The sequence below is a fragment of the Salmo salar genome, chromosome ssa19 (assembly GCF_905237065.1).
Source record: "Salmo salar chromosome ssa19, Ssal_v3.1, whole genome shotgun sequence".
Taxonomy (NCBI): domain Eukaryota; kingdom Metazoa; phylum Chordata; class Actinopteri; order Salmoniformes; family Salmonidae; genus Salmo; species Salmo salar.
The window spans coordinates 52,350,808-52,375,863 of NC_059460.1; the positions used below are offsets into that span (position 1 = coordinate 52,350,808).

Here is a 25,056-nt window from a genome sequence, read left to right on the forward strand (position 1 = left end):
GGGGCCTTTCAGAACAGGTGTATATATACACTGAGATCATGTAACATATCATGTGACACTTAGATTGCACACAGATGGACTTTAATTAATTATGTAACTTCTGAAGGTAATTGGTTGCACCAGATCTTATTTAGGGGCTTCATAGCAAAGGGGGTGAATACATATGCACGCACCACTTTCCTGTTTATTTTTTAGAATCTTTTTAAACAAGTCATTTTTTTCATTTCACTTCACCAATGTGGACTATTTTGTGCATGTCCATTACATGAAATCCAAATAAAAATCTATTTAAATTACAGGTTGTCATGCAACAAAATAGGAAAAACACCAAGGGGGGCACAGTATAAGCAACAAAGGTCTCTGGTCAAAAGTAGTGCACTTAATAGGGGATATGGTGCTATTTAAGACATATACTTCAGTTATAATGTTGATGGTGTGTGGATCAACAACACAGAACACAAGACAGAGACTGGTAATGAAACAACAGTTCAGGGAGTAATGGGATCAGATCTGTATTTACAGTTTCATTAAGATACATGGGACTCTGCAAACATAGCCATGCAGAAGATATTATGGAATGATTGTCATTGGCTTTTGAGATAAAAATTACAACTACACGACTAAATAGTGTGAAATATGAAAACTACAGAGCATTCAATTTAAAAGCTGAAAATGATTGATCCAGCCCTTGCATTGTTAAGACTTGCTATTAAAATACTGCAAGCAGGGATCAAAGTTTTTATAAAGAGAAGCAGAATATCTTAGAATTGGGCCAGGAGGAAGACTGTGTACTTGATATTTGCCAGAAAGGCAAAAACACCCTCCATCCCTTCTGTCTCTCTCTAGCCCACCTCTCGTGCTCTGTGTAGCAGGCTGACGTGGTGTGTGGCCTGGTAGTCAGTCTGGTAGTCTCTGATCTGTAGGTATGATCCTTGGACAAACACAGTCCATCCTTCCTCTTTATTTGTGCTTGCAGCACTGTGCTCTCTGTCGATAGATATCCTCGGTGAAAGGTCTGCAAAAACCAGAGAAAAACCCCCAGATAAACAGGGGAAGAGAGTATTACTGTTCCTCCACCGTACCAACCCGTGCCTGGAGCCCCGTGTGTGTCTGTAAAAGGTGTCCCACATCCTGCATGTTATCCATTGATGTACAATTTTCTGCACCATTGAGCCTCCCTCTAAGGCCACGTCCTATACAGAAAGCTGACTGCTCGGCCTCTCTCCCTCCCTACCGATGGACTGGCAACAGGTAGGTGGAGACTGGGGAGGGATATGTTTTGAGTGGGAAGGACAGGTACAGTACACAGAGCTACCTATTATTTTACTAGTCTGTAAAGGAGTGGGAGGAGGTAGTACATCAAATATTGAGGGATGTTTGGGATGAGAATTGAGCTTACAAATGTATGTTAACAATAACGCTTATTTAAATTCAACGCGACTCAACAATATCTGTGAACGCCTTGAGAGGGAATACAATGGCATAGAAACGTAATCTCATCCTAGTTCTGCAGTGCACTGGCACCAGATTGAAATAGAACACGGACTTGACTGACACACACAGTTTCATGTAGAGTGGTTGTGAATGCAGTATCAGGGAAATGCAATCTCAGCTTCTTCTGATGCATATCTTCTTCCCTGAGTCTCCTTGATGTTTGTTTTGATAGGTGAGTAAATGAGTATGTCTTTATGTGTCCCTGTGTCGATGACCGCTCTGATGTGTCATCCAAAGACAGGCAGCTAACAATCACCTGTCTGTTGTCTGTCACTGGGGTGCTGATGTCTCTTGCTCACACACACCCACATGCTCCACCGACCACACGCACGCACACACCACACCCACAAGCGCCCCCGACCATACGCACACGCACGCTCCCCCGACCGCACACACACGCTCTCATGAGGACTGCCACTGCAAAGGAAGACCCAGAGTTACCTCTGCTGCAGAGATGAAGTTCATTAGAGTTACCAGCCTCAGAAATTGCATCCAAGTAAATAAATGCTTAACAGAATTCAAATAACAAACACATCTCAACATCAACTGTTCAGAGGAGACTGGGTGAATCAGGCCTTCATGGAAGGAAACCACTACTAAAGGACACCAATAAGAAGAAGAGATTTGCTTGCGCCAAGAAACACGAGCAATGGACATTAGACCGGTGGAAATCTGTCCTTTGGTTCCAACCGCTGTGTCTTTCTGAGACACAGAGTAGGTGAACGGGTGACCTCTGCATGTGTGGTTCCCACCGTGAAGCATGGAGGAGGAGGTGTGATGGTGTGTGGGTGCTTTGCTGGTGACGCTGTCTGTGATTTATTTAGAATTCAAGGCACACTTAACCAGCATGGCTACCACAGCATTCTGCAGCGATACGCCATCCCATCTGGTTTGCGCTGAGTGGGACTGTCATTTGTTTTTCAACAGGACAATAACCCAACACACATCCAGGCAGCGTAAGGGCTATTTGACCAAGAAGGAGAGTGATGGAGTGCTGCATCAGATGATCTGGCCTCCACAATCCCCCAACCTCAACCCAATTGAGATGGTTTGGGATGAGTTGGACCGCAGAGTGAAGGAAAAGCAGCCAACAAGTGCTCAGCATATGTGGGAACTCCTTCAAGACTGTTGGAAAAGCATTCCAGGTGAAGCTGGTTGAGAGAATGCCAAGAGTGTGCAAAGCAGTCATCAAGGCAAAGGGCGGCTGCTTTGAAGAATATAACATGTATTTTGATTAACACTTTTTTGGTTACAACATGATGTTTTATTTCATAGTTTTGATGTCTTCACTATTTTTCTACAATGTAGAAAATAGTCAAAATAAAGAAAAACCCTTGAATGAGTTGGTGTGTCCAAAATATTTTGACTGGTATTGTAAACTTTTGACTGGTATTGTACTAAACTAAAATATAAACGCAACATATAAAGTGTTGGTCCCATGTTTCATGAGCTGAAATAAAACATACCAGAAATGTTCTACGCAACCCCAGGACCTCCACATCCGCCTTATTTTTATTTATTTAGCCTTTATTTAACTAGGCAAGTCAGTTAAGAACAAATTCTTATTTACAATGACGGCCTACCCTGGCCAAACCCTCCCCTAACCCGGACGACACTGGGCCAATTGTGTGCCGCCCTATGGGAATCCCGATCACGGCCGGTTGTGATACAGCCCAGGATCGAACCAGGGTCTGTAGTGACACCTCTAGCACTGAGATGCAGTGCCTTAGACCACTGCGCCAGTCGGGAGCCCTGCGGGATCAGAGACTTGTCCCAAAGCCATTCCTGCATTGTCTTTGCTTAGGGTTGTTGCAAACTCCTAGTCGGCTGTCATGTGCCTTTTACTGAGGAGTGGCTTCCGTCTGGCCACTCTACCATAAAAGGCCAAATTGGTGGTGTGCTGCAGAGATGGTTGCCCTTCCCCTGATCTGTGCCTCGACACAATCCTGTCTCGGAGCACTGACATGCACTGTCAACTGTTGGACCTTATTTAGGCAGGTGTGTGCCTTCTTGAACGTTCTTCCATCTCTGACACTCTCCAACCAAGCTTGTAGTGTCATACCCAAGAAGACTCAAGGCTGTAATCGCTGCCAAAGTACTGAATAAACGGTCTGAATACTTGTGATATTATTGTGAAATGTGATATTTTTGCGTTGACATTAGGGTATTGTGTGTAGATTGATGTGGGGAAGAAAGAAACAAAAAATTTATCCATTTTAGAATAAGGCTGTAATGTAGCAAAATGTGGAAAAGGTCAAGGGGTTTGAATACTTTCCGAAAGTACATACATACAGTGTATGTATGTGGACAACCATTCAAATTAGTGGATTTGGCTATTTCAGCCACAACCGTTGCTGACAGGTGTATGAATGAAATCGAATACACAGCCATGCAGTCACCATTGACAAAACATTGGCAGTAGAATGGCCTTACTGAAGAGCTCAGTGACTTTCGATGAGGCACCGTCATAGGTTGCCACCTTTCCAACAAGTCAGTTCGTCAAATTTCTGCCTAACTAGAGCTGCCCTGGTCAACTGTAAGTGCTGTTATTGGGAAGTGGAAACATCTAGGAGCAACAACGGCTCAGCCGCGAAGATGTAGGCCACACAAGCTCACAGAACGGGACCGCCAAGTGCTGAAGCGCGTAGCCCATCCTCTTTCTATTCTGGTTAGAGCCAGTTTGCTCTGTTCTGTGAAGGGAGTAGTACACAGCATTGTACGAAATCTTCAGTTTCTTGGCAATTTCTCGCATGGAATAGCCTTCAATTCTCTGAAGAAAGTTCTTTGTTTCTGGCCATTTTGAGCCTGTAATGGAACCCACAAATGCTGATGCTCAACTAGTCTAAAGCCAGTTTTATTGCTTCTTTAATCAGGATAAGAGTTTTCAGCAGTATTAACATAATTGCAAAAGGATTTTCTAATTATCAATTAGCCTTTTAAAATGATAAACTTGGATTAGCTAACACAACATGCCATTGGAACACAGGAGTGATGGTTGCTGATAATGGACCTCTGTACGCCTATGTAGATATTCCATAAAAAAAGTTTTTTTTAAATCTGCCGTTTCCTGCTACAATAGTCAATTACAACATTAACAATGTCTACACTGTATTTTTTTTATCAATTTGATGTTATTTTAATGGACAAAAAAATTCCTTTTAGAAACAAGAGAATTTCTAAGTTAGCTCAAACTTTTGAATGGTAGTGTGTATATATAAAAATTACTCATCCACCTCTTTGGAGGATAAAATAAATTTAAATTAAACGTTTTTTTTGTCTAATTGCATAGTACCTACAGATTCTGAACCTGTCTGCTCGCTCCCTCTCTCATTAACATAACGTTTAAGAACGCTTGCGGGGGAGTTTGATAAGAGACAGGAAAACAAAACGTTTCTCTTTATCCTCACTCAATCCTTTCATGTGTGCAGCACGAGGGAGTGTGGAATTGTATGGGCTTGATGTGACTCAGCACTGAGACAGACATTGGACTGCTAACAGTAAGAACTGTTATAGCAACACTTCTGTCACTCGTAACTCTAAACTGTGACTGTAAAGTTAAAATTGCCAAAATACATGGAAAATATTTTTTTTATACTATATTGATAGTAAATGTAGCAATTATATGACACGAGAACAACATCCCCCACCTCTTTCATTGTCAACAATACAATTTTGCTCATATTCTTGATGAAGAATGTTAAACTCACTGGCTTGAGACCACAAAAGCAACCAAAATAGTGCTGCTAATAGCTCTATATTGAAAATACTGTGATTGAAGAAACATTTTTCTGATATTAAAGTATAGAAAAATGTAAGTTCATTATCATTTCTACTCACTTTCTACCTGGTTTAAGTTGTTAATGATCAGGCTGGAGTATTTTTATTTTTTTATAATCATTTGTTACTCAAGACACCGGTGACCCATTAAAAAATGTGGGTTGTGACTCACCTCTTGAGAATAGCTGATTTAAAAGACGCTCTTATCCAGATCGACTTACAGGAGCAATTAGGGTTAAGTACCTTGCTCAAGGGCACATCAACAGATTTTTCAACTAGTCAGCTCGGGAATTTGAACCAGAGACCTTTCGGTTAATGGCCCGGCACTCTTAACTAGGCTACCTGCTGCCCTGTACGTGTCAGTCCATTTAACTGGATGTGATCTGATAGTGTCTGCATTGACGCAGCCAGCATGTTCAGCGTCTCTCAAGGCTACGAACCCTGTTCACCGCTGAAACAGAAGAGTGTGATAAGATAGCCACAGTGAACAGAAAGAAAACAAGAGAGATGCTTACCCTTCAAAGATGATGGCCACTTGGTATGAAATGGCTACCACTGCTGTCAGCACCAACCCCACCGGACTGGCATTCCTGGAGGAGGGAGAGGAGCATTATAATATGTTCACAATATGTACATTTATTCATAAAGTAAATATGTTATTCCACTGGCAAATGCTACACTCTGATTATGTAGATCAAGGGTGGGGAACGTCCGGCTACGAGCTACGAGACCATTTGATCAGGCCCCTGAGCCAATTCATAAATTAAAAAAAATGTAATAAAAAAAAATCTCTAGACATTGTTGTTCCACAAAAATAAAATGGTAAAAAATCCACCCACACACCCCCCAAAGCTCTGGCGGTACCAGACAGCTCGTCATTATCGAGCACCTGATGATCATAAAAATGCCTACAGTAAAGAAAAGTAGATGCGGAGTGTCACGCTTTCCAAGACAAATGGACAAATGAATATTTTTTTGTCGAAGTGAAAGGCAAACATGTATGCCTAGTTTGTGGGGATGCACTTGCAGTAATGAAAAAGGCGAATTTGGAGCGTGAAACATGCTAAACTGAATGAGTTGCAAGGACAACTTCGTGTGGATAAAGTCATTGCTCTTCAGTGGGGCGTGGGTACCCAACAAGCCGCCTTTACGAAACCTCATTTGGATGAGGAAAATGTTATGCAAGCAAGTTTTGTGGTGAGCGAACTTATCGCAAAGAAACTGAAGCCTCATTCGGAAGGAAAAAAACATTGAAGGACTCCACAAGAAATGTATTTGGCATGTGATGAAACGACTGATGTAACAAATACTGCCCAATTTGCAATTTTTGTACGTGGGATTACCACTGAGTTTGACACAAGGGAGGAATTGCTGTCTTTGGAAGCCATGCATGGCACCACCAGAGGTGCGGACTTGTTTGAGAGACTTGTCTCGGCTATGAGCAAATTTGAGCTATGGTTTGAAAAATGATGTGGCCTTACTACAGATGGAGCGCCAGCCATGGTTGGCTCGAAAAAGGGGCTAACCTCATTAGTGAAAAAAAGACATGAGTCGTCTCAGTCTTGATCCAAGTGTATGCAACTGCATACATCAAGAAAGTCTGTGTGTACAGTCCCTGAAGCCGAACAATGTAATGGCAACTGTAGTGTCCACCATTCATTTTATCAAAAGCAAAGGGCTAAACAACCGCCAATTTAAGGAGCTTTTGAGTGATCTTGAATCGGAGTATGGTGATCTGATTTACCACTGTGAGGTGCGATGGTTGAGCCGTGGAAACATACTCATGCGGTTTTACGGACGGAAGGATGAAGTAAAACAATTCATGGAGATTAAGGGGAAACCTGTTGTGGAACTGAGTGATGACAAGTGGGTGTGTGATTTGGCCTTCATGGTGGACATGACTTGAACGTCAAGCTTCAAGGGCCGAACCAGCTTCTCAGCGATCTGCTGTCAAATGTGAAATCGTTCGAAGCGAAATTAAAGCTGTGGCAAGTCCAACTAGAAAGGGGTAACACAGTTAATTTTCCTACTCTGCAAGGACAAGAGCCTGAGATTATGTCGGAATATGCCGGTGAGTGTGGAAAGCTCGCAAAGGCATTTTGTGAGCGGTTTAAGGATGTGAAAAGTAAACAACTGGAGTTGAACATATTTGCAACCCCGTTTAACATCGAACCAGCGGATGTGCCGGATGGCCTACAACACGAAGTCATTGAGCTGCAAAGCAATAACGAGCTCAAAGCAAGGTACAACAACCTCCCTCTCCCTGAGTTCTACAAAATGTATGTTAGCGCTGAGCATTTTCCTGTTCTGAGGAGACATGCACTTAAATTTTCATCTGTATTCGGGACAACCAAACTGACTCTTGCAAAGACTCGATTTCGCTCAAGACTAACTGACACAAACCTGGAAAAGCAGCTGCGAGTAGCATCGTCTTCTCTGCCAGCTGACATCAAACGCCTTGTCAAAGATAAGCAGTTTCAGCCATCGCATTAGAGGTGAGCTTGAACAAGTAATCATAATAACAACATTATTTACAATACTAATATTTATTTAAATAGGATTTGCACTTTTCTAAATACTTAAGGACACAAGAAACGTCATAAGTCATATTTAAACTATAAAACCAATGTCAGTGATTAAAGTCACATTAAAACATAAATAAAGCAAAAAAAATAGCACATTTTAATAATAAGGCCCCTGAATTAATTTATAAATATCCAAATGGCCCTTGATAGCAAAAAGGTTCCCCACCACTGATGTCGATGATACTTTCATGATACTAGCTGACTACATAAAGTGTTTTTAAAGGGGGAGTGTGAATGTATGAAGTTGTGGGATCATTGGGATGACAAACAGCAGGAGATGATCAGGCTGGATTCAAGCCATGTGTTTTGTAATCGGATGTCAATTTCAGGCGCCTGTGTTATCGGCAATTATAGTCATTATAGAGGATATGGACAAAGCTGAAAGAAGTTGTAACGAGCTGGACAACAAGAGAAGGAGAGAGTTACTAGGGCTTACATATCCTCTATTTTAAGATATCTTTCAACCTGGTTTGGGGAACAACTGAAGACTATTTCTTTTCTGCACAAGCGATTACTAAGGGAGCAAATAACCACTCTGCTTTCAGATGGAGTCTGGCCACGCTTCATGCAGCAGTAGCATTTACAGTCAGGGATGAGATATGGAAGGCTTTTGGGAACGAAATGGAAGGCGCGCACACACACACACTTGCTGCCTAACTTCTCTTGACCTGGCTGAAGGTCTCCTGGGGGGTAAACGAAACACGGGCATTGTTGGTCAGTGCCCTTTTTCAGAGACAACTAAATGACAATAAGACAAAGCGTCACCTTGAGTAATCCAGCCTAACCAAAACAGCTGTCATCATTTATCAAGTGTTATGCTTCTGTGCAAAGTCTGTACTCATTCTTTTGCAGTGTGTTTAAAACATAGCGAAAAGTTGGAACAAAGGTGAAATAAAGGTGAAGTTAATGGGATACTTTTTTCAATGAGGCCCTTGACCTACTTCCCCAGTGTCAGATGAACTAGTGGATACCATTAGCACGTCTCTGTGTCCAGTATGAAGGCAGTTTCGCAAGTCAACGCTAACGCAATGACTGGAAGTCTATGGGTATCTGCACGCTAGTGGATACACATAGACTTCCAGTCATCGCGCTAATGCTAGTTAACATTGGCTCGAGAAACAAGGAAAGTGCAAACAAGGACTTGTTCTTGGACTTTTCTGTTAGCATCTGGTGCAAACATATAATAAATAAATACCTTACTCAGCACCAGAAGTGAGCCACATTCATTATACAGATCAAATAAATATCTACCTACTCTACGCAGCTGACAAAACCCACTCGATAATATGGGTCCACTAGCTATATTTTGACATCCCCATTGCCCTACATCCCACACTGTCCTACTGTTCTACGTTACATGGGCCGTGAATTGGCCGTGCAGAGCCAGACACGTAAAGTACTGTAACTAGAGCTTTTCACTGACTCAGCTGCATGTGTCAGACTCACCCAGTCTGGACGTGACTAAATGCCACACAACATGGCCTGCATATTAGTATGAGCTGTTTGTCGGGCCTCTACTACACACTGTGGCTACATGTCAAATGACATTCCCTATGGTGTACTACTTTTAGACTATAGCCTTATGTGACTTTGGTCAATTTTATAGAGAGTAATGTGTAGTGGTTTGGTGCTCTAAGATCTGTATAAAATCTTTAGAAAACATTTGCCTATTGTTGTCATACCATACGGTCAGAGCTATGGTCAAAGTTGGCTAAAACACATATAGATCTGGGGTGCAGAGTACCAAAGTATGAGTCATAATACCCATAAAACCTAGTAGTTAAACAAGGAAATGGTTCCAATTGTTTTCCCACCATTCATTTATCCCATACGGGATTTTAGAAACACTTAAAATAAGGGCTGTGTTTCATGTAGGCTTACGTTTGAGTGACATTTTAATAACCATGAAAATTCTCTCTAGGAAAAGGTGACTTATCAATATATTCACCTGTATTTACCCCCCAAACATGAAATGCTAATTAGCTGCTAATGTGGCTATCATAAAGAACTACAAATGCCTTTATGATCTGGACGAGACTGCCAAATCGAGGCAAAGGTGAGAATCTCATGATTAACTAATGTTAGCTACATTTTGTAATTAATAAATTGGCAAAATTTCATTAAATTGACAATTCTGTGAACTGTCTTGTGCAAGTTTTAACTTAACACAATACCTGTTAGCAAAGGTGTCAGCAAGAGATGATGTGCAGAAGCTTGCAGGGATTTGTAGTCTTGCATGATGTCTACTTTGATGCTAATGATCATTTTCTGATCTGAGAGTAAATAGTGCCGAATATATTGATAGACGTCACCTTGTCCGAGAGAGATTTACACGGTTATCAAAACATCGCCAGGGTAAGCCTTATATTAAGTGTTTCTAAAATTCCCCATGGGAAAAATGAACAGTGGAAAAATGATTGAAACCATTTCCCTGTTTGACTGCTAGGTTTTATGGGTATTATGACACTGTGGGGCTCTATTCAAATAAAAAAAAATGTTAATGGTCGAATTTTAATGACTCCAACCTAAGTGTATGTCAACTTCCTACTTCAACTGTACGTAAACATTATTAAAGTGACCACTGTGTGTGTGTGTATGGTTGAAAAACAAGTTTTAATGACTCCAACCTAAGTGTATGTAAATTTCCGACTTCAACTGTACGTAAATATTATTAAAGTGATCTGTCTGTGTGTGTGTGTATATATACATATATATTCACACACACACACACACACACACACACACACACACACACACACACACACACACACACACACACACACACACACACACACACACACACACACACCACTAATAAGGTTTACGTACAGTTGAAGTCGGAAGTTTACATACACTTAGGTTGGAGTCATTAAAACTTGTTTTTCAACCATTCCACTAATCTCTTGTTAACAAACTATAGTTTTGGCAAGTCGGTTAGGACATCTATCTGTGCATGAAAAAAGTCATTTTTCTAACAATTGTTTACAGACAGATTATTTCACTTATAATTCACTGTATCACAATTCCAGTGGGTCAGAAGTTTACATACACTAAGTTGACTGTGCCTGTAAACAGCTTGGAAAATCCCAGAAAATTATGTCACGGCTTTAGAAGCTTCTGATAGGCTAATTTACATCATTTGAGACAATTGAAGGTGTACCTGTGAATGTATTTCAAGGCCTACCTTCAAACTCAGTGCATCTTTGCTTGACATCATGGGAAAATCAAAAGAAATCAGCCAAGACCTCAGAAAACATATATTGTAGACCTCCACAAGTCTGGTTCATCCTTGGGAGAAATTTCCAAACACCTGAAGGTACCACGTTCATCTGTACAAACAATAGTACGCAAGTATAAACACCATGGGAACACGCAGCCGTCATACCGCTCAGGAAGGAGACACGTTCTGTCTCCTAGTACTCCTCCTCGTACTTTGTTGCGAAAAGTACAATCAATCCCAGAACAACAGCAAAGGACCTTGTGAAGATACTGGAGGAAACAGGTACAAAAGTATCTATATCCACAGTAAAACGAGTCCTATATCGACATAACCTGAAATGCCGCTCAGCAAGGAAGAAGCCACTGCTCCAAAATCACCATAAAAAAAGCCAGACTACGGTTTACAACTGCACATGGGGACAAAGATCATACTTTTTAGAGAAATTTCCTCTGGTCTGATGAAACAAAAATAGAACTGTTTGGCCATAATGGCCATTGTTATGTTTGGAGGAAAAAGGGGGAGGCTTGCAAGCCGAAGAACACCATCCCAACCGTTGAAGCACGGGGTGGCAGTATCATGTTGTGGGGGTGCTTTGCTGCAGGAGGGACTGGTGCACTTCACAAAATAGATGGCATCATGGGGTAGGAAAATGATGTTGACATATTGAAGCAACATCTCAAGACATCAGTCAGGAAGTTAAAGCTTGATCACAAATGGGTCTTCCAAATGGACAATGACCCCAAGCATACTTCCAAAGTTGTGGCAAAATGGCTTAAGGACAACAAAGTCAAGGTATTGGAGTGGCCATCACAAAGCCCTTAATCCTATAGAAAATTTGTGGGCAGAACTGAAAAAGTGTGTGCGAGCAAGGAGGCCTACAACCTGACTCAGTTACACCAGCTCTGTCAGGAGGAATGGGCCAAAATTCACCCAACTTATTGTGGGAAGCTTGTAGAAGGCTACCTGAAACGTTTGACCCAAGTTAAACAATTTATAGGCAATGCTACCAAATACTAATTGAGTGTATGTAAACTTCTGACCCACTGGGAATGTGATGAAAGAAATAAAAGCTGAAATAAATCACTCTCTACTATTAGTCTGACATTTCACATTCTTAAAATAAATGATCCTAACTGACCTAAGACAGGGAATTTTTACTAGGATTAAATGTCAGGAATTGTGAAAAACTGAGTTTAAATGTATTTGGCTAAGGTGTATGTAAACTTCCGACTTCAACTGCATATACTGTATTCTAGTCAATGCCATCCTATTCAACTATTGCTGTACATATACTATTCTATCCACGTATTCTTCAGATATCCTATATAGAAATAGTTGAATAGGATGGCCTTGACTAGAATACAGTATATACCCATTTTCATATGCAAAACAGTTTAACATTATTAAAGTGATCAGTGTTCCATGTCTATGTACATAGGGCAGCAGCCGATAAAGGTGCAGGGATCAGTAACCAGGTGGTAGCCGGATAGTGACCAAGTTCAGGGCAGCGTACTGGGTGGAGGCTGGCTAGTGGCAGTCTGGACGGCCTTGAGAAGAAAGCTGTTTTTCCAGTCTCTCGGTCCCAGCTTTAAAGCACCTGTACTGACCTCGCCTTCTGGATGATAGCGGGGTAAACAGGCTGTGGCTCGGATGGTTGAGGTCCTTGATGATATTCTTGGCCTTCCTGTGACACCGGGTGCTGTAGATGTCCTGAAGGACAGGTAGTGTACTCCCGGTGATGCGTTGGGCTGACCGCACCACCCTCTCAGTATTTTCCTGGCACCACTCCACCAGGGCTCTCACCTCCTCCCTGTAGGCTGTCTCGTCGTTGTTGGTAATCAGGCCTACCACTGTTGTGTCGTCTGCAAACTTGGTGATTGAGTTGGAGGCGTGCATGGCCACGCAGTCATGGATAAACAGGGAGTACAGGAGGGGGCTGAGCACGCACCCTTGTGGGGCCCCTGTGTTGAGGAACAGCGTAGGGGAAGTGTTATTGCCTACCTTCACCACTTGGGGCGGCACGTCAGGAAGTTCAGGACCCAGTTGCACAGGGCGGGATTCAGACCCTGGGCCCCGAGCTTAATGATGAACTTGGAGGGTACTATGGTGTTGAAGGCTGAGCTGTCGTCAATGAACAGCATTCTTACATAGGTATTCCTCTTGTCCAGATGGGATAGGGCAGTGTGCAGTGCGATGGCATCACCTGTGGATCTATTGGGGCGGTATGCAAATTGTAGTGGGTCTAGGGTGTCGGGTAAGTTGGAGGTGATATGGTCCTTAACTAGCCTCTCAAAGCCCTCCATGATGGCAGAAGTGAGTGCTACTGGGCAATAGACATTAAGTTCAGTTACCTTCGCTTTCTTGGGTGCAGGAACAATGGTGGACATCGTGAAACAATTCAATTCGCCTCAATGTTTGCTACGTTGCGTGTCGGTTTGTACTGAACAACACGTTTCCCCGAAATGGTGCGCACCCTTCTTCAACAGCCTTTGGGGGTCACCATTTGAAATCGATCTTCCTATTGCTTTTCGACCATTTTCCCCAATCTCTACCCAGAGAAATATGACATTTGTGATGGCAGGTAAAAAAAAGGTAATCCTTTATCTCTCGTGTAACTTTGGGGTCATCGCTGGGAGGACATGACAATAGACATTCTCATTCCCACCTATAGGAAAAGGGGATTACTTTTTGTCCTTCTCCATTTTCAAAGTTGTATCTCAAGGCAATGTGTTAAATATACTGTACATATACAGTGTGTGGGTTGGATAACAAACAACGTACAGTATCCTTTCCATTATGAAAGGATACATTATCATTGCTTTAGAAGGTAAAGGAGGACCTGGCCTGGTATGGCTGCCACTGTAGCAGACGCAACCAGGCCGGTAGATGCAACCAGGCCAACAGATGTAACCAGGCCAGTTCTCACTCAAGGGAGGATCCCTCCTCTGCATTTCATTGAGTTCCATTCATCTTTATATCTCCTGTTATCTGATTACCTTTCTTAATTGGAGCAGTGGGATCAATGTTAATTTGATTCCCGCTGTCCTGTTCTGGGCCAGGAGAGAGGTGGATGACAGAGAGGAGACAGAATAAGAGGGAGAGAAGATGAGAGTGAATGAAAGTCAGTGGGTAAATGAGGAGGAGGTTTGGATACTTGGGTCAAGGTGACCATGACACACCTGAAGGACACTCTTTGTCTGATGACGTTACCAAGCCACCCACCTCTGGAATACAACAAACGTGTATGCATATCCCCACATACTCAGAAACGGCAAATTCATGAGAACACCCACAGACACTCACACAGAGGTCAATTCAGAATAACTGTATGTGAACAGTGACTACCTGGGAATTGCTTTGGTCCTCTGTTTTGCTTCACAACCTACTGAAGTTACCCATTGTGTAAAAACATCCTGAATTTATTGTGCCAAAATGACAAAGATTATAGATTCAAAATTCAGCACAAGAGCTAATCTAACAAACGCCTTTGCACATGTATTATCACTACAGAAGAGCGAGTGCAAAAACTGCCGCCCCCCCCCCACACACACACACAACTCCCCCACACACACATAATGGCCGTCACCTAGGGAAAGTGTCATCTCAAATTGAACAGCAGAAAGTAGGTCAAAGACATTCCGTCGAGGGAACAGGGCGACAGGTTGTCGGTGTTGTCGCTGCAGACCAGATCGCTGGGTGGGTGACTCATGCTAACACTCTGCTCAATACGGACCTTTTTTCCATTCTGTTCAATACATGTCCATCCGCCATGCAGGCAGGGTGGAAGGCCTCAGTCAGGGACAGCTGGCTAGAACAGCAACGTCATGGCCCCAGGATGACCCCAGGAGAGAGAGGAGCGGATAGGAAGGAGGAGAAGTAACAGAGGGATTGAGACTTGAATAGAAGGGCAAATCTGGGGGATTTGAGACCAACGTAAAACCTAGATGATATGCTACGGGGTTTGAGACCAAAATAAAACATAGATGACTTGCTGGGGGATTTGAGACCAAAATAAAGCTTAGATGACATGCTGGGGGATTTAAGACCAAAATAAAACCTAGATGATATGCTACGGGATTTGAGACCAAAATAAAACCTACATTTAGGGGATTTAAGACCAAAATAAAAAGCAGATGACATGCTGGGGCATTTAAGGCCAAAATAAAACCTAGATGACATGCTAGGGGATTTAAGACCAAAATAAAACCTAGATGACATGCTGGGTGATTTAAGACCAAAATAAAACCTAGATGACTTCCTGGGGGATTTAAGACCAAAATAAAACCTAGATGACTTCCTGGGGGATTTAATCCAGTAGCATGTCATTTGCTTTTTATTCTGGTCTTAAATCCCCTAAATGTAGGTTTTATTTTGGTTTCAAATCCCGTAGCATGTCATCTAGGTATTATTTTGGTTTTAAAGACCAAAATAAAACCTAGATGATATGCTACTGGATTAAGGACCAAAATAAAACCTAGATGATATGCTACTGGATTAAGGACCAAAATAAAACCTAGATGATATGCTACGGGATTTGAGACCAAAATAAAACGATATGCTGGGGGATTTAAGACCAAACAAAATCTGTTGTAAACTAATAGTGAAATGCTTAGTTACGGGTCTTCCCAACAATGCAGAGACAAAAAAAGAGAAATAATTAAAAAAAATAACAACAAGGAAGAAATACACAATGAGTAACGATTGGCTATATACACAGAGTACCTTGCAAAGAAGGGCACCTATTGGGACATGGGTAAAACAAAAATCAGACAGTTAATATCCCATGAAAAATGGTGAAGTTATTCATTACCATTTGAATGGTGTATCAATACACCCAGTCACTACAAAGATACAGGCGTCCTTCCTAACTCAGTTGTCAGAGAGGAAGGAAATCGCTCAGGGATTTAACCAGCCAACGGTGACTTTAAAACAGTTATAGAGTTGAATGGCTGTGATAGGAGAAAACTGAGGATAGATCAACAACAACATTGTACTTACTCCACAATACTAACCTAATTGACAGAGTGAAAAGAAGGAAGCCTGTACAGAATACAAATATTCCAAAACATGCATCCTGTTTGCAACAAGGTACTAAAGTAATACTGCAAAAAATGTGGCAAAGCAATTCATTTTTTGTCCTGAATACAAAGTGTTATGTTTGGGATAAATCCAATACAACACAATACTGAGTACCACTCTCCATATTTTCAAGCATAGTGCTGGCTGCATCATGTTATGGGTATGCTTGTAATCATTAAGGACTTGGGAATTCTTCAGGATAAAAAAAGAAACGGAATGGAACTAAGCACAGGAGGAAGACCTGGTTCAGTCTGCTTTCCACCAGACACTGGCAGGGGAATTCACCTTTCAGCAGGACAATAACCTAAAACACAAGGCCAAATCTACACTGGAGTTGCTTACCATGTAGACAGTGAATGTTCCTGAGTGGCCGAGTTACAGTTTTGACTTAAATCTACTTGAAAATCTATGGCAAGACATGAAGACGGTTGCCATTCAATGATCATGAACCATTTGTCAGAGCTCGAAACACAATCCAAGTTCTTAGAGACTTATCCATAAAGACTCACAGCTGAAATCACTGCCAAAGGTGCTTCTACAAAGTATTGAGAGTTCTACACCTTCTACAAAGGTGCCTCTACAAAGATGTGTGAATACCTATGTAAATTAGATATTTCTGCATTTCATTTTCAATAAATGTGCAAAAATGTCACTTTTCATTATGGGGTATTGTGTGTAGATGGGTGAGAGAAAACAATTTAATCCATCCACAGTATTCAGCCCTAGACTTTTTCCACATTTTGTTGTGTTACAGCCTGAACTCAAAACTGATTAAATTGTTTCCCCCCCTCTTATTTCTCTCTTACAGCCTTATTCTAAAATAAATAAATAAAAATCCTCAAATCTACACACAATACCCCATAATGACAAATCAAAAACAAGTTGACATTTTTGAAAATGAAAAAAAAAAGTACAAAAAATTAAATACCTTATTTACATAAGTATTCAGACCCTTTGCTATGAGACTCGTAATTGAGCTCAGGTGCATCCTGTTTCCATTGATCATCCTTGAGATGTTTCTACAACTTGATTGGAGTCCGCCTGTGCTAAATTCAATTGATTTGACATGATTTGGAAAGGCACACACCTGTCTATATAAGGTCCCACAGTTGACAGTGCATGTCGGAGCAAAAACCAAGCCATGAGGTCGAAGGAATTGTCCATAGTGCTCCGAGACAGGATTGTGTCAAGGCACAGATCTGGGGAAGGGTACCAAAACATGTCTGCAGCATTGAAGGTCCCAAAGAACAGTGGCCTTCATCATTCTTAAATGGAAGAAGTTTGGAAATACCAAGATTCCTAGAGCTGACCGCCCGGCTAAACTGAGCAATCAGGGAAGAAGCGCCTTGGTCAAAGAGGTGACCAAGAACCCGATGGTCACTCTGACAGAGCTCCAGAGTTCCTCTGTGGAGATGGGAGAACCTACCAGAAGGACAACCATCTCTGCAGCACTCCACCAATCAGGCCTTTGTGGTAGAGTGGCCAGACGGAAGCCAGTCATCCTCAGTAAAAGGTACATGACAACCTGCTTGGAGTTTGCCAAAAGGCACCTAAAGACTAAGACCATGAGAAACAAGATTCTCTGGTCTGATGAAAACAAGATTCAACTCTTTGGCCTGAATGCCAAGTGTCACCTCTGGTGGAAGCATGGTGGTGGCAGCATCATGATGTGGATGTGTTTTTCAGCAGCAGTGACTAGGAGACCAGTCAGGATCCAGGTAAAGATGAACGTAGCAAAGTACAGAGAGATCATTGATGAAAACCTTCTCCAAAGTGCTCAGGCTGAGGCAAAGGTTCACCTTCCAACAGGACAACGACCCTAAGCACACTGCTAAGACAATGCAAGAGTGGCTTAGGGACAAGTCTCTGAATGTCCTTGAGTGGCTTAGCCAGAGCCCGGACTTGAACCTGATCTAACATCTCTGGAGAGACCTGAAAACAGCAACGCTTCCCAATCAACCTGACAGAGCTTGAGAGGATCTGCAGAGAAGAATGGAAAAACTCCCCAAATACAGGTGTGCCAAGCTTGTTGCTTCATACCCAAGAAGACTTGATGCTGTAATCGCTGCCAAAGGTGCTTCAACAAAGTACTGAGTAGGGTCTGAATACTTATGTAAATATAATATTTCAGTTTACATTTTGTTTATAAATCAGCAAAAATGTAAAAAAAAATACATGTTTTTGCTTTGTCATTACGGGGTAATTGATGAGAAGAAAAAAACGATTTAATCAAATTTTACAATATGGCTGTAACGTAACAAAATGTGGAAAAGGTCTGGGGTCTGAATACTCTCTGAAGGCACTGTATATGCAGAGTCAGGAAGGATATTAGGAGTGCAAGGGAAAAGGAGGGAGAGGAGAAAGAGGTGTGAAGAATGTTATACGGTGATGATGGCGAGAGTGTGTCGGGGGTTGACAAACACAGGAGGACGGTTTCCAGGTGCTGGTGAATGAGGGAGGTCTCTCTGTTAGAGCCAGATGTATATGGATAGCAGGTAAAGTGTTAAAACCTACTCGTGACAATACTGCATCAGTCTCAATGCATCTGCTAATCTCCTTTAGGTCATGGGACGGACGGAGGTAGAGTAAGTGGACGTGTGTGTGTTTGTGTGTGTGTGGGGGGAGTTGCAGTTGGGTGAGTGTGTGTGTGTGTGGAGGTGCTTTGCCTGGATGAGCTAAGGAGAGCAAGGGAAGCAGAAAACGTAGCCTACGTGAAAATCTATTTTGTGGCAATGGAGACAGAGAGGTGGTCAAATCCCTAAAAAAAACGAGGCACCAGGCACCTGTTAAGAATGATCCCAGGACATGAAGCCTCATAACTGTTGAACAGTCATGTGACGTTAAGAAATTAATGAACATGCAGTAATGCAACATCTCCAGTACTGTATCAGTCTGCATCATTGATACAATGGTGCAGTGCTATAGTTTGTGTGACTAAACAGCCTTTCGAAACCAATATCTGACCACTGAGCCACACGTGCGCCTCACGTGCATGTGGGGGTCACCAGTTCACATATGAGTGGCCGGCACACCTCATGGTCCGACTGTAGCCCTTTCATCCCTGGGGTTACTGACGCACGAGCACGGGGGGGGGGGGGGGATGCTGGAACGGCACAGGGGCGATACTGCTGCCTAGCAGCTCAATCGATTTGAAAATGGAGGGAAAGAGAGGGAGTGCACGGAGAAAAGTAAGGAAGAAAGGGAGCTGCAGGAAATGAGGATAATAGGTTGCAGCGATAGGCTGCTCTCTCCTGCTGTGTCTGCCTAGCAACAGTGCTAAGCCACTCACCAGTGGTTTGGTCACTGTTGTCATGGAGACCACACACATATGTACACACATACAGTTTTCCGCTCCTGAAGGAGAAGTGATTCGAAACTCATAAACAGCAATACACAGAGTGACGTTTGACATTTGTAGTGCTCGTCATCGTTCCCCAGCTCCCAAATTATCATCTAATTGAGTCTTTATTTATACAGATTAGATGCAATTCCCTCAAGTTTTTGCATCCCTATGTTTTATCATGTACTGAAATGCAATTGTTTCTTTCCTGCAGGTAGAGTTTTTTTGTGTCCTGCATGAACACTCTGAAATAAATCAAATCAAAGTTTATTTGTCACGTGCGCTGAATACAACAGGTGTAGACCTTACAGTGAAATGCTTACTTACAGGCGCTAACCAATAGTGCAAAAAAGGTATTAGGTGAACAATAGGTAGGTAAAGAAATAAAACAACAGTAAAAAGACAGGCTATATACAGTAGCGAGGCTATAAAAAGTAGCGAGGCTACATACAGACACCGGTTAGTCAGGCTGATTGAGGTAGTATGTACATGTAGATATGGTTAAAGTGGCTATGCATATATGACAAACAGAGAGTAGCAGCAGCGTAAAAGAGGGGTTGGGGGGGGCACACAATGCAATAGTCCGGGTAGCCATTTTATTACCTGTTCAGGAGTCTTATGGCTTGGGGGTAAAAACTGTTGAGAAGCCTTTTTGTCCTAGACTTGGCACTCCGGTACCGCTTGCCATGCGGTAGTAGAGAGAACAGTATATGACTGGGGTGGCTGGGGTTTTTGACAATTTTTAGGGCCTTGCTCTGACACCGCCTGGTGTAGAGGTCCTGGATGGCAGGCAGCTTTGCTCCAGTGTTGTACTGGGCCGTACGCACTATCCGCCGAGCAGTTGCCGTACCAGGCAGTGATGCAACCAGTCAGGATGCTCTCGATGTTGCAGCTGTAGAACCTTTTGAGGATCTCAGGACCCATGCCAAATCTTTTTAGTTTCCTGAGGGGGAATAGGCTTTGTCGTGCCCTCTTCACAACTGTCTTGGTGTGTTTGGACCATTCTAGTTTGTTGTTGATGTGGACACCAAGGAACTTGAAGCTCTCAACCTGCTCCACCACTGCCCCGTCGATGAAAATGCCCGGTCCTCCTTTTCCTGTAGTCCACAATAATCTCCTTAGTCTTGGTTACATTGAGGGATAGGTTGATATTCTGGCACCACCCGTCATGCAGTCATGCAGTCATGGGTGAACAGGGAGTACAGGAGGGGACTGAGCACGCACCACTAGGGAGCTCCAGTGTTGAGGATCAGCGTGGCAGATGTGTTGCTGCCTACCCTTACCACCTGGGGGTGGCCCGTCAGGAAGTCCAGGATCCAGTTGCAGAGGGAGGTGTTTAGTCCCAGGATCCTTAGCTTAGTGATGAGCTTTGATGGTACTATGGTGTTGAACGCTGAGCTGTAGTCAATGAATAGCATTCTTACGTAAGTGTTCCTTTTGTCCAGGTGGGAAAGGGCAGTGTGGAGTGCAATAGAGATTGCATCATCTGTGGATCTGTTTGGACGGTATGCAAATTGGAGTGGGTCTAGGGTTTCTGGGATAATGGTGTTGATGTGAGCCATTACCAACCTTTCAAAGCACTTCATGGCTACAGATGTGAGTGTTACGGGTCTGTAGTCATTTAGGCAGGTTGCCTTTGCGTTCTTGGGCACAGGGACTATGGTGGTCTGCTTGAAACATGTTGGTAATACAGACTTAAATCAGGGACATGTTGAAAATGTCAGTGAAGTCACCTGGTAGTTGGTCAGCACATGCCCGGAGCACACGTCCTGGTAATCCGTCTGGCCCCGCAGCCTTGTGTATGTTGACCTGTTTAAAGGTCTTACTCATGTCGGCTACGGAGAGCGTGATCACACAGTCGCCTGGAACAGTTGATGCTCTCATGCATGCCTCAGTTTTGCTTACCTCGAAGCGAGCATAGACGTGATTTAGCTTATCTGGTAGGCTCGTGTCACTGGGCAGCTCACGGCTGTGCTTCCCTTTGTAGTCTGTAATAGTTTGCAAGCCCTGCCACATAAGACGAGCGTCGGAGCCGGTGTAGTATGATTCAATCTTAGCCCTGTATTGACGCTTTGCCTGTTTGATGGTTCGTCGCAGGGCATTGTAGGATTTCTTGTAAGCTTCCGGGTTAGAGTCCCGCACCTTGAAAGCGGCAGCTCTACCCTTTAGCTCAGTGCGAATGTTGCCTGTAATCCATGGCTTCTGGTTGGGGTATGTACGTACAGTCACTGTGGGGGCGACATCCTCGATGCACTTATTGATAAAGCCAGTGACTGATGTGGTGTACTCCTCAATGCCATCAGAAGAATCCCGGAACATGTTCCAGTCTGTGATAGCAAAACAGTCCTGTAGTTTAGCATCTGCTTCATCTGACCACTTTTTTATAGACCGAGTCACTGGTGCTTCCTGCTTTAATTTTAGCTTGTAAGCAGGAATCAGGAGGATAGAGTTGTGGTCGGATTTACCAAATGGAGGGCGAGAGAGAGCTTTGTATGCGTCTCTGTGTGTGGAGTACAGGTGATCTAGAATTTGTTCCCCTCTGGTTGCACATTTAACATGTTGATGGAATAGTTAACATCCTAATGACAAGAGAATGAACCGTTTATACCATCATCAAACTAATTCCATATAATGAGAGTACAAGACAGTGTGCAGGAAGGAACAACAGCGGAAAGAGCAACAGCAGACAATATGTTGTATTTTACGCTGAGAGTGCAGGCTGATTTGGAGCTGCAATCTAGGCTACCAACTGAGCCCTAGTGCACACTGAGACCTCCATTAGGGGTAATTGTGGCTTTCCTGCTCTGTCTGATGAGTGGAGAATATGTAGCCCCCACCATCTCATGTGCTTCCTGTACAATTTTCATGCATTTACATTTTAGTCATTTAGCAGACGCTCTTACAGTAGTAAGAACATACATTTACATACTTTTTTCATACTAGTCCTCCGTGGGAATTGAACCCCCAACCCTAGCGTTGCAAGTGTCATGCTCTACAAACTATGCTACATGGGTCTACACCTGGGGCCGCATGGCAAATGGCCCAGGAACACAAGAACAATACTTGAGGGCCAGTCAGTCCTCCCCCTGTCAAGAGGAAAGAAATCTCTCACGCACAGACGCAAGCAGGTGTATCAAATCAAGCACATAGCCATGCAATCTCCATAGACAAACATTGGCAGTAGAATGGCCTTACTGAAGAGCTCAATGACTTTCAACGTGGCTCCATCATAGGATGCCACCTTTCCAACAAGTCAGTTCGTCAAATTTCTGCCCTGCTAGAGCACTGTAAGTGCTGTTATTGTGAAGTGGAAACATCTAGGAGAAATAATGTCTCAGTTGCAAAGTGGTAGGCCACACAAGCTCACAGAACGGGACCGCTGAGTGCTGAAGCACGTACTACCGAGTTCCAAACTACCTCTGGAAGCAACGTCAGCACAAGAACAGTTCATTGGAAGCTTCATGAAATGGGTTTCCATGACCGAGCAGTCACACACAAGCCTAAGATCACCATGCACAATGCCAAGCATCAGATGGAGGTGTGTAAACCTCGCCGCCATTGGACTCAGGAGCAGTGGAAACGCGTTCTCTGGCGTAATGAATCACACTTCTCCATCTAGCAGTCCAACGGAAGAACTTGGGTTTGCCGGACACCAGGAGATCACTACCTGCCCCAATGCATAGTGCCAACTGTAAAGTTTGGTGGAGGAGGAACAATGGTCTGGGGCTGTTTTTCATGGTTCGGGCTAGGCCCCTTAGTTCCAGTGAAGGAAAATCTTAACGCTACAGCATACAATGACATTCCAGACGATTCTGTGCTTCCAACTTTGTGGCAACAGTTTGGGGAAGGCCCTTACCTACTTCAGCATGACAATGCCCCGGTGCACAAAGCGAGGTCAATACAGAAACGGTTTGTCGAGATTGGTGTGGAAGAACTTGACTGGCTTGCACAGAGCCCTGACCTCAACCCTATTGAACACCTTAGGGATGAAATGGAATGACGACTGCGAGCCAGGCCTAATCGCCCAACATCAGCCCGACCTCACTTACGCTTGTGGCTGAATGGAAGCAAGTCCCTGCAGCAATGTTCCAACATCTAGTGGAAAGCCTTCCCAGAAGAGTGGAGGCTGTTATAGCAGCGAAGGGGGGACCAACTCCATATTAATGCCCATGATTTTGGAATGAGATGTTTGATGAGCAGGTGTTCACATACTTTTGGTCATGTAATGTATGTCCTACGGAGCCATTGTACTTCCTGTTATGATGAATATTACTTCACTACAAAGTGAAGTGCTGTCATTATGTCTGGCCAATCAGACAGTGTGAGTGGGTCTGGGACAGAGACCGGAGAATTATGGGTTTTCAGCTAGCCAAACAAACAAACCAATGCACACACACCTAGCACAAACATACTCAAACACGCTTGCTCTCGCACCCACAAGCTCTCTCTCTCTCTCACACACACACACACACATACACACGGACACACAGACTTACATGAATGCGAGTCCCAGATAGTTGGCAGTGCTGCCCCAGTACATAGGGTTCTCAGTTACATTGAAGGGGAAACCTTTCACTTTCTCTTCCATTAGGATTCCAAAATAGTCACCTGGAAGAAACACACGTACATAAGATATTCAATACATCACACTACAGGTGACCAGATACACTACCCACCACTACTCTCAAAAGACACACTGATCAGCTTTAATATTGCAGATAGATTGTGGCTCTATTAATGTTATTGTCTGCATCATTTCCAATCACCAATATACACTGAAAAAAATATAAACGCAACATGTAATATGTTGGTCCATGTTTCATGAGCTGAAGTGAAAGATCCCAGAAATGTTCCATTCACACAAAAAGCTTATTTCATTAAAAAAGGAGGAAAATTGCACAAATTTGTTTACATTCCTGTTAGTGAGCATTTGTCCTTTGCCAAGATAATCCATCCACCTGACAGGTGTGGCATATCAAGAAGCTGTTTAAACAGCATGATCATTACACAGGTGCACCTTGTGCTGGGGACAATAAAAATCCACTATAAAATGTGCAGTTTTGTCACACAATACAATGCCACAGATGTCTCACGTTTTGAAGGAATGTGCAATACGCATGCTGACTGCAGGAATGTCCACCAGAGCAGTTGCCAGAGAATTGAATGTTAGTTTCTCTAACATAAGCCGACTCCAACGTCATTTTAGAGAACTTGTCAGTATGTCCAACTGGCCTCACAACCGCAGACCACGTGTAACCACACCAGCCAAGGACCTCCACATCCAACTTCTTCACCTGCGGGATCGTCTGAGACCAACAACCCATACAGCAGATGAAACTGAGGAGTATTTCTGTCTGTAATATAGCCCTTTTGTGGGGAAAAAAACAAATTCCAAATTGGCCACCCAAGGCTGCGCCCCTGCTCAGTCATGTGAAATCCATCGATTAGGGCCCAATAAATTTATTTCAATTGACTGATTTCCTTTTATGAACTAAGTAAAAACATTGAAATTGTTGCATGTTGTGTTTAAATATATTTTTCAGTATATTTCTTTGTAAATA

At 43.1% G+C, this 25,056-nt stretch overlaps 1 protein-coding gene across 4 annotated transcripts in view; it reads right to left on the minus strand.

Moving 5' to 3' along the window:
• Positions 1-496: 496 nt before the first annotated feature.
• The window catches only part of pemt (phosphatidylethanolamine N-methyltransferase), a 113,780-nt gene continuing 89,220 nt past the window's right edge, over positions 497-25,056 (minus strand). For 3 of the 4 annotated variants that reach the window (XM_045701857.1, XM_045701855.1, XM_045701856.1), the window contains exons 5-8: positions 23,992-24,103; positions 7,675-7,771; positions 5,787-5,861; positions 497-1,015 (exon numbers count right to left, since the gene is read on the minus strand). In XM_045701857.1, the coding sequence (XP_045557813.1) occupies positions 5,790-5,861; positions 7,675-7,771; positions 23,992-24,103 (281 nt within the window). In that variant the 3' untranslated portion in view covers positions 497-1,015; positions 5,787-5,789. The remainder of the gene's footprint in view (positions 1,016-5,786; positions 5,862-7,674; positions 7,772-23,991; positions 24,104-25,056) is intronic. The other variant, NM_001141302.1, reaches the window with a different exon arrangement.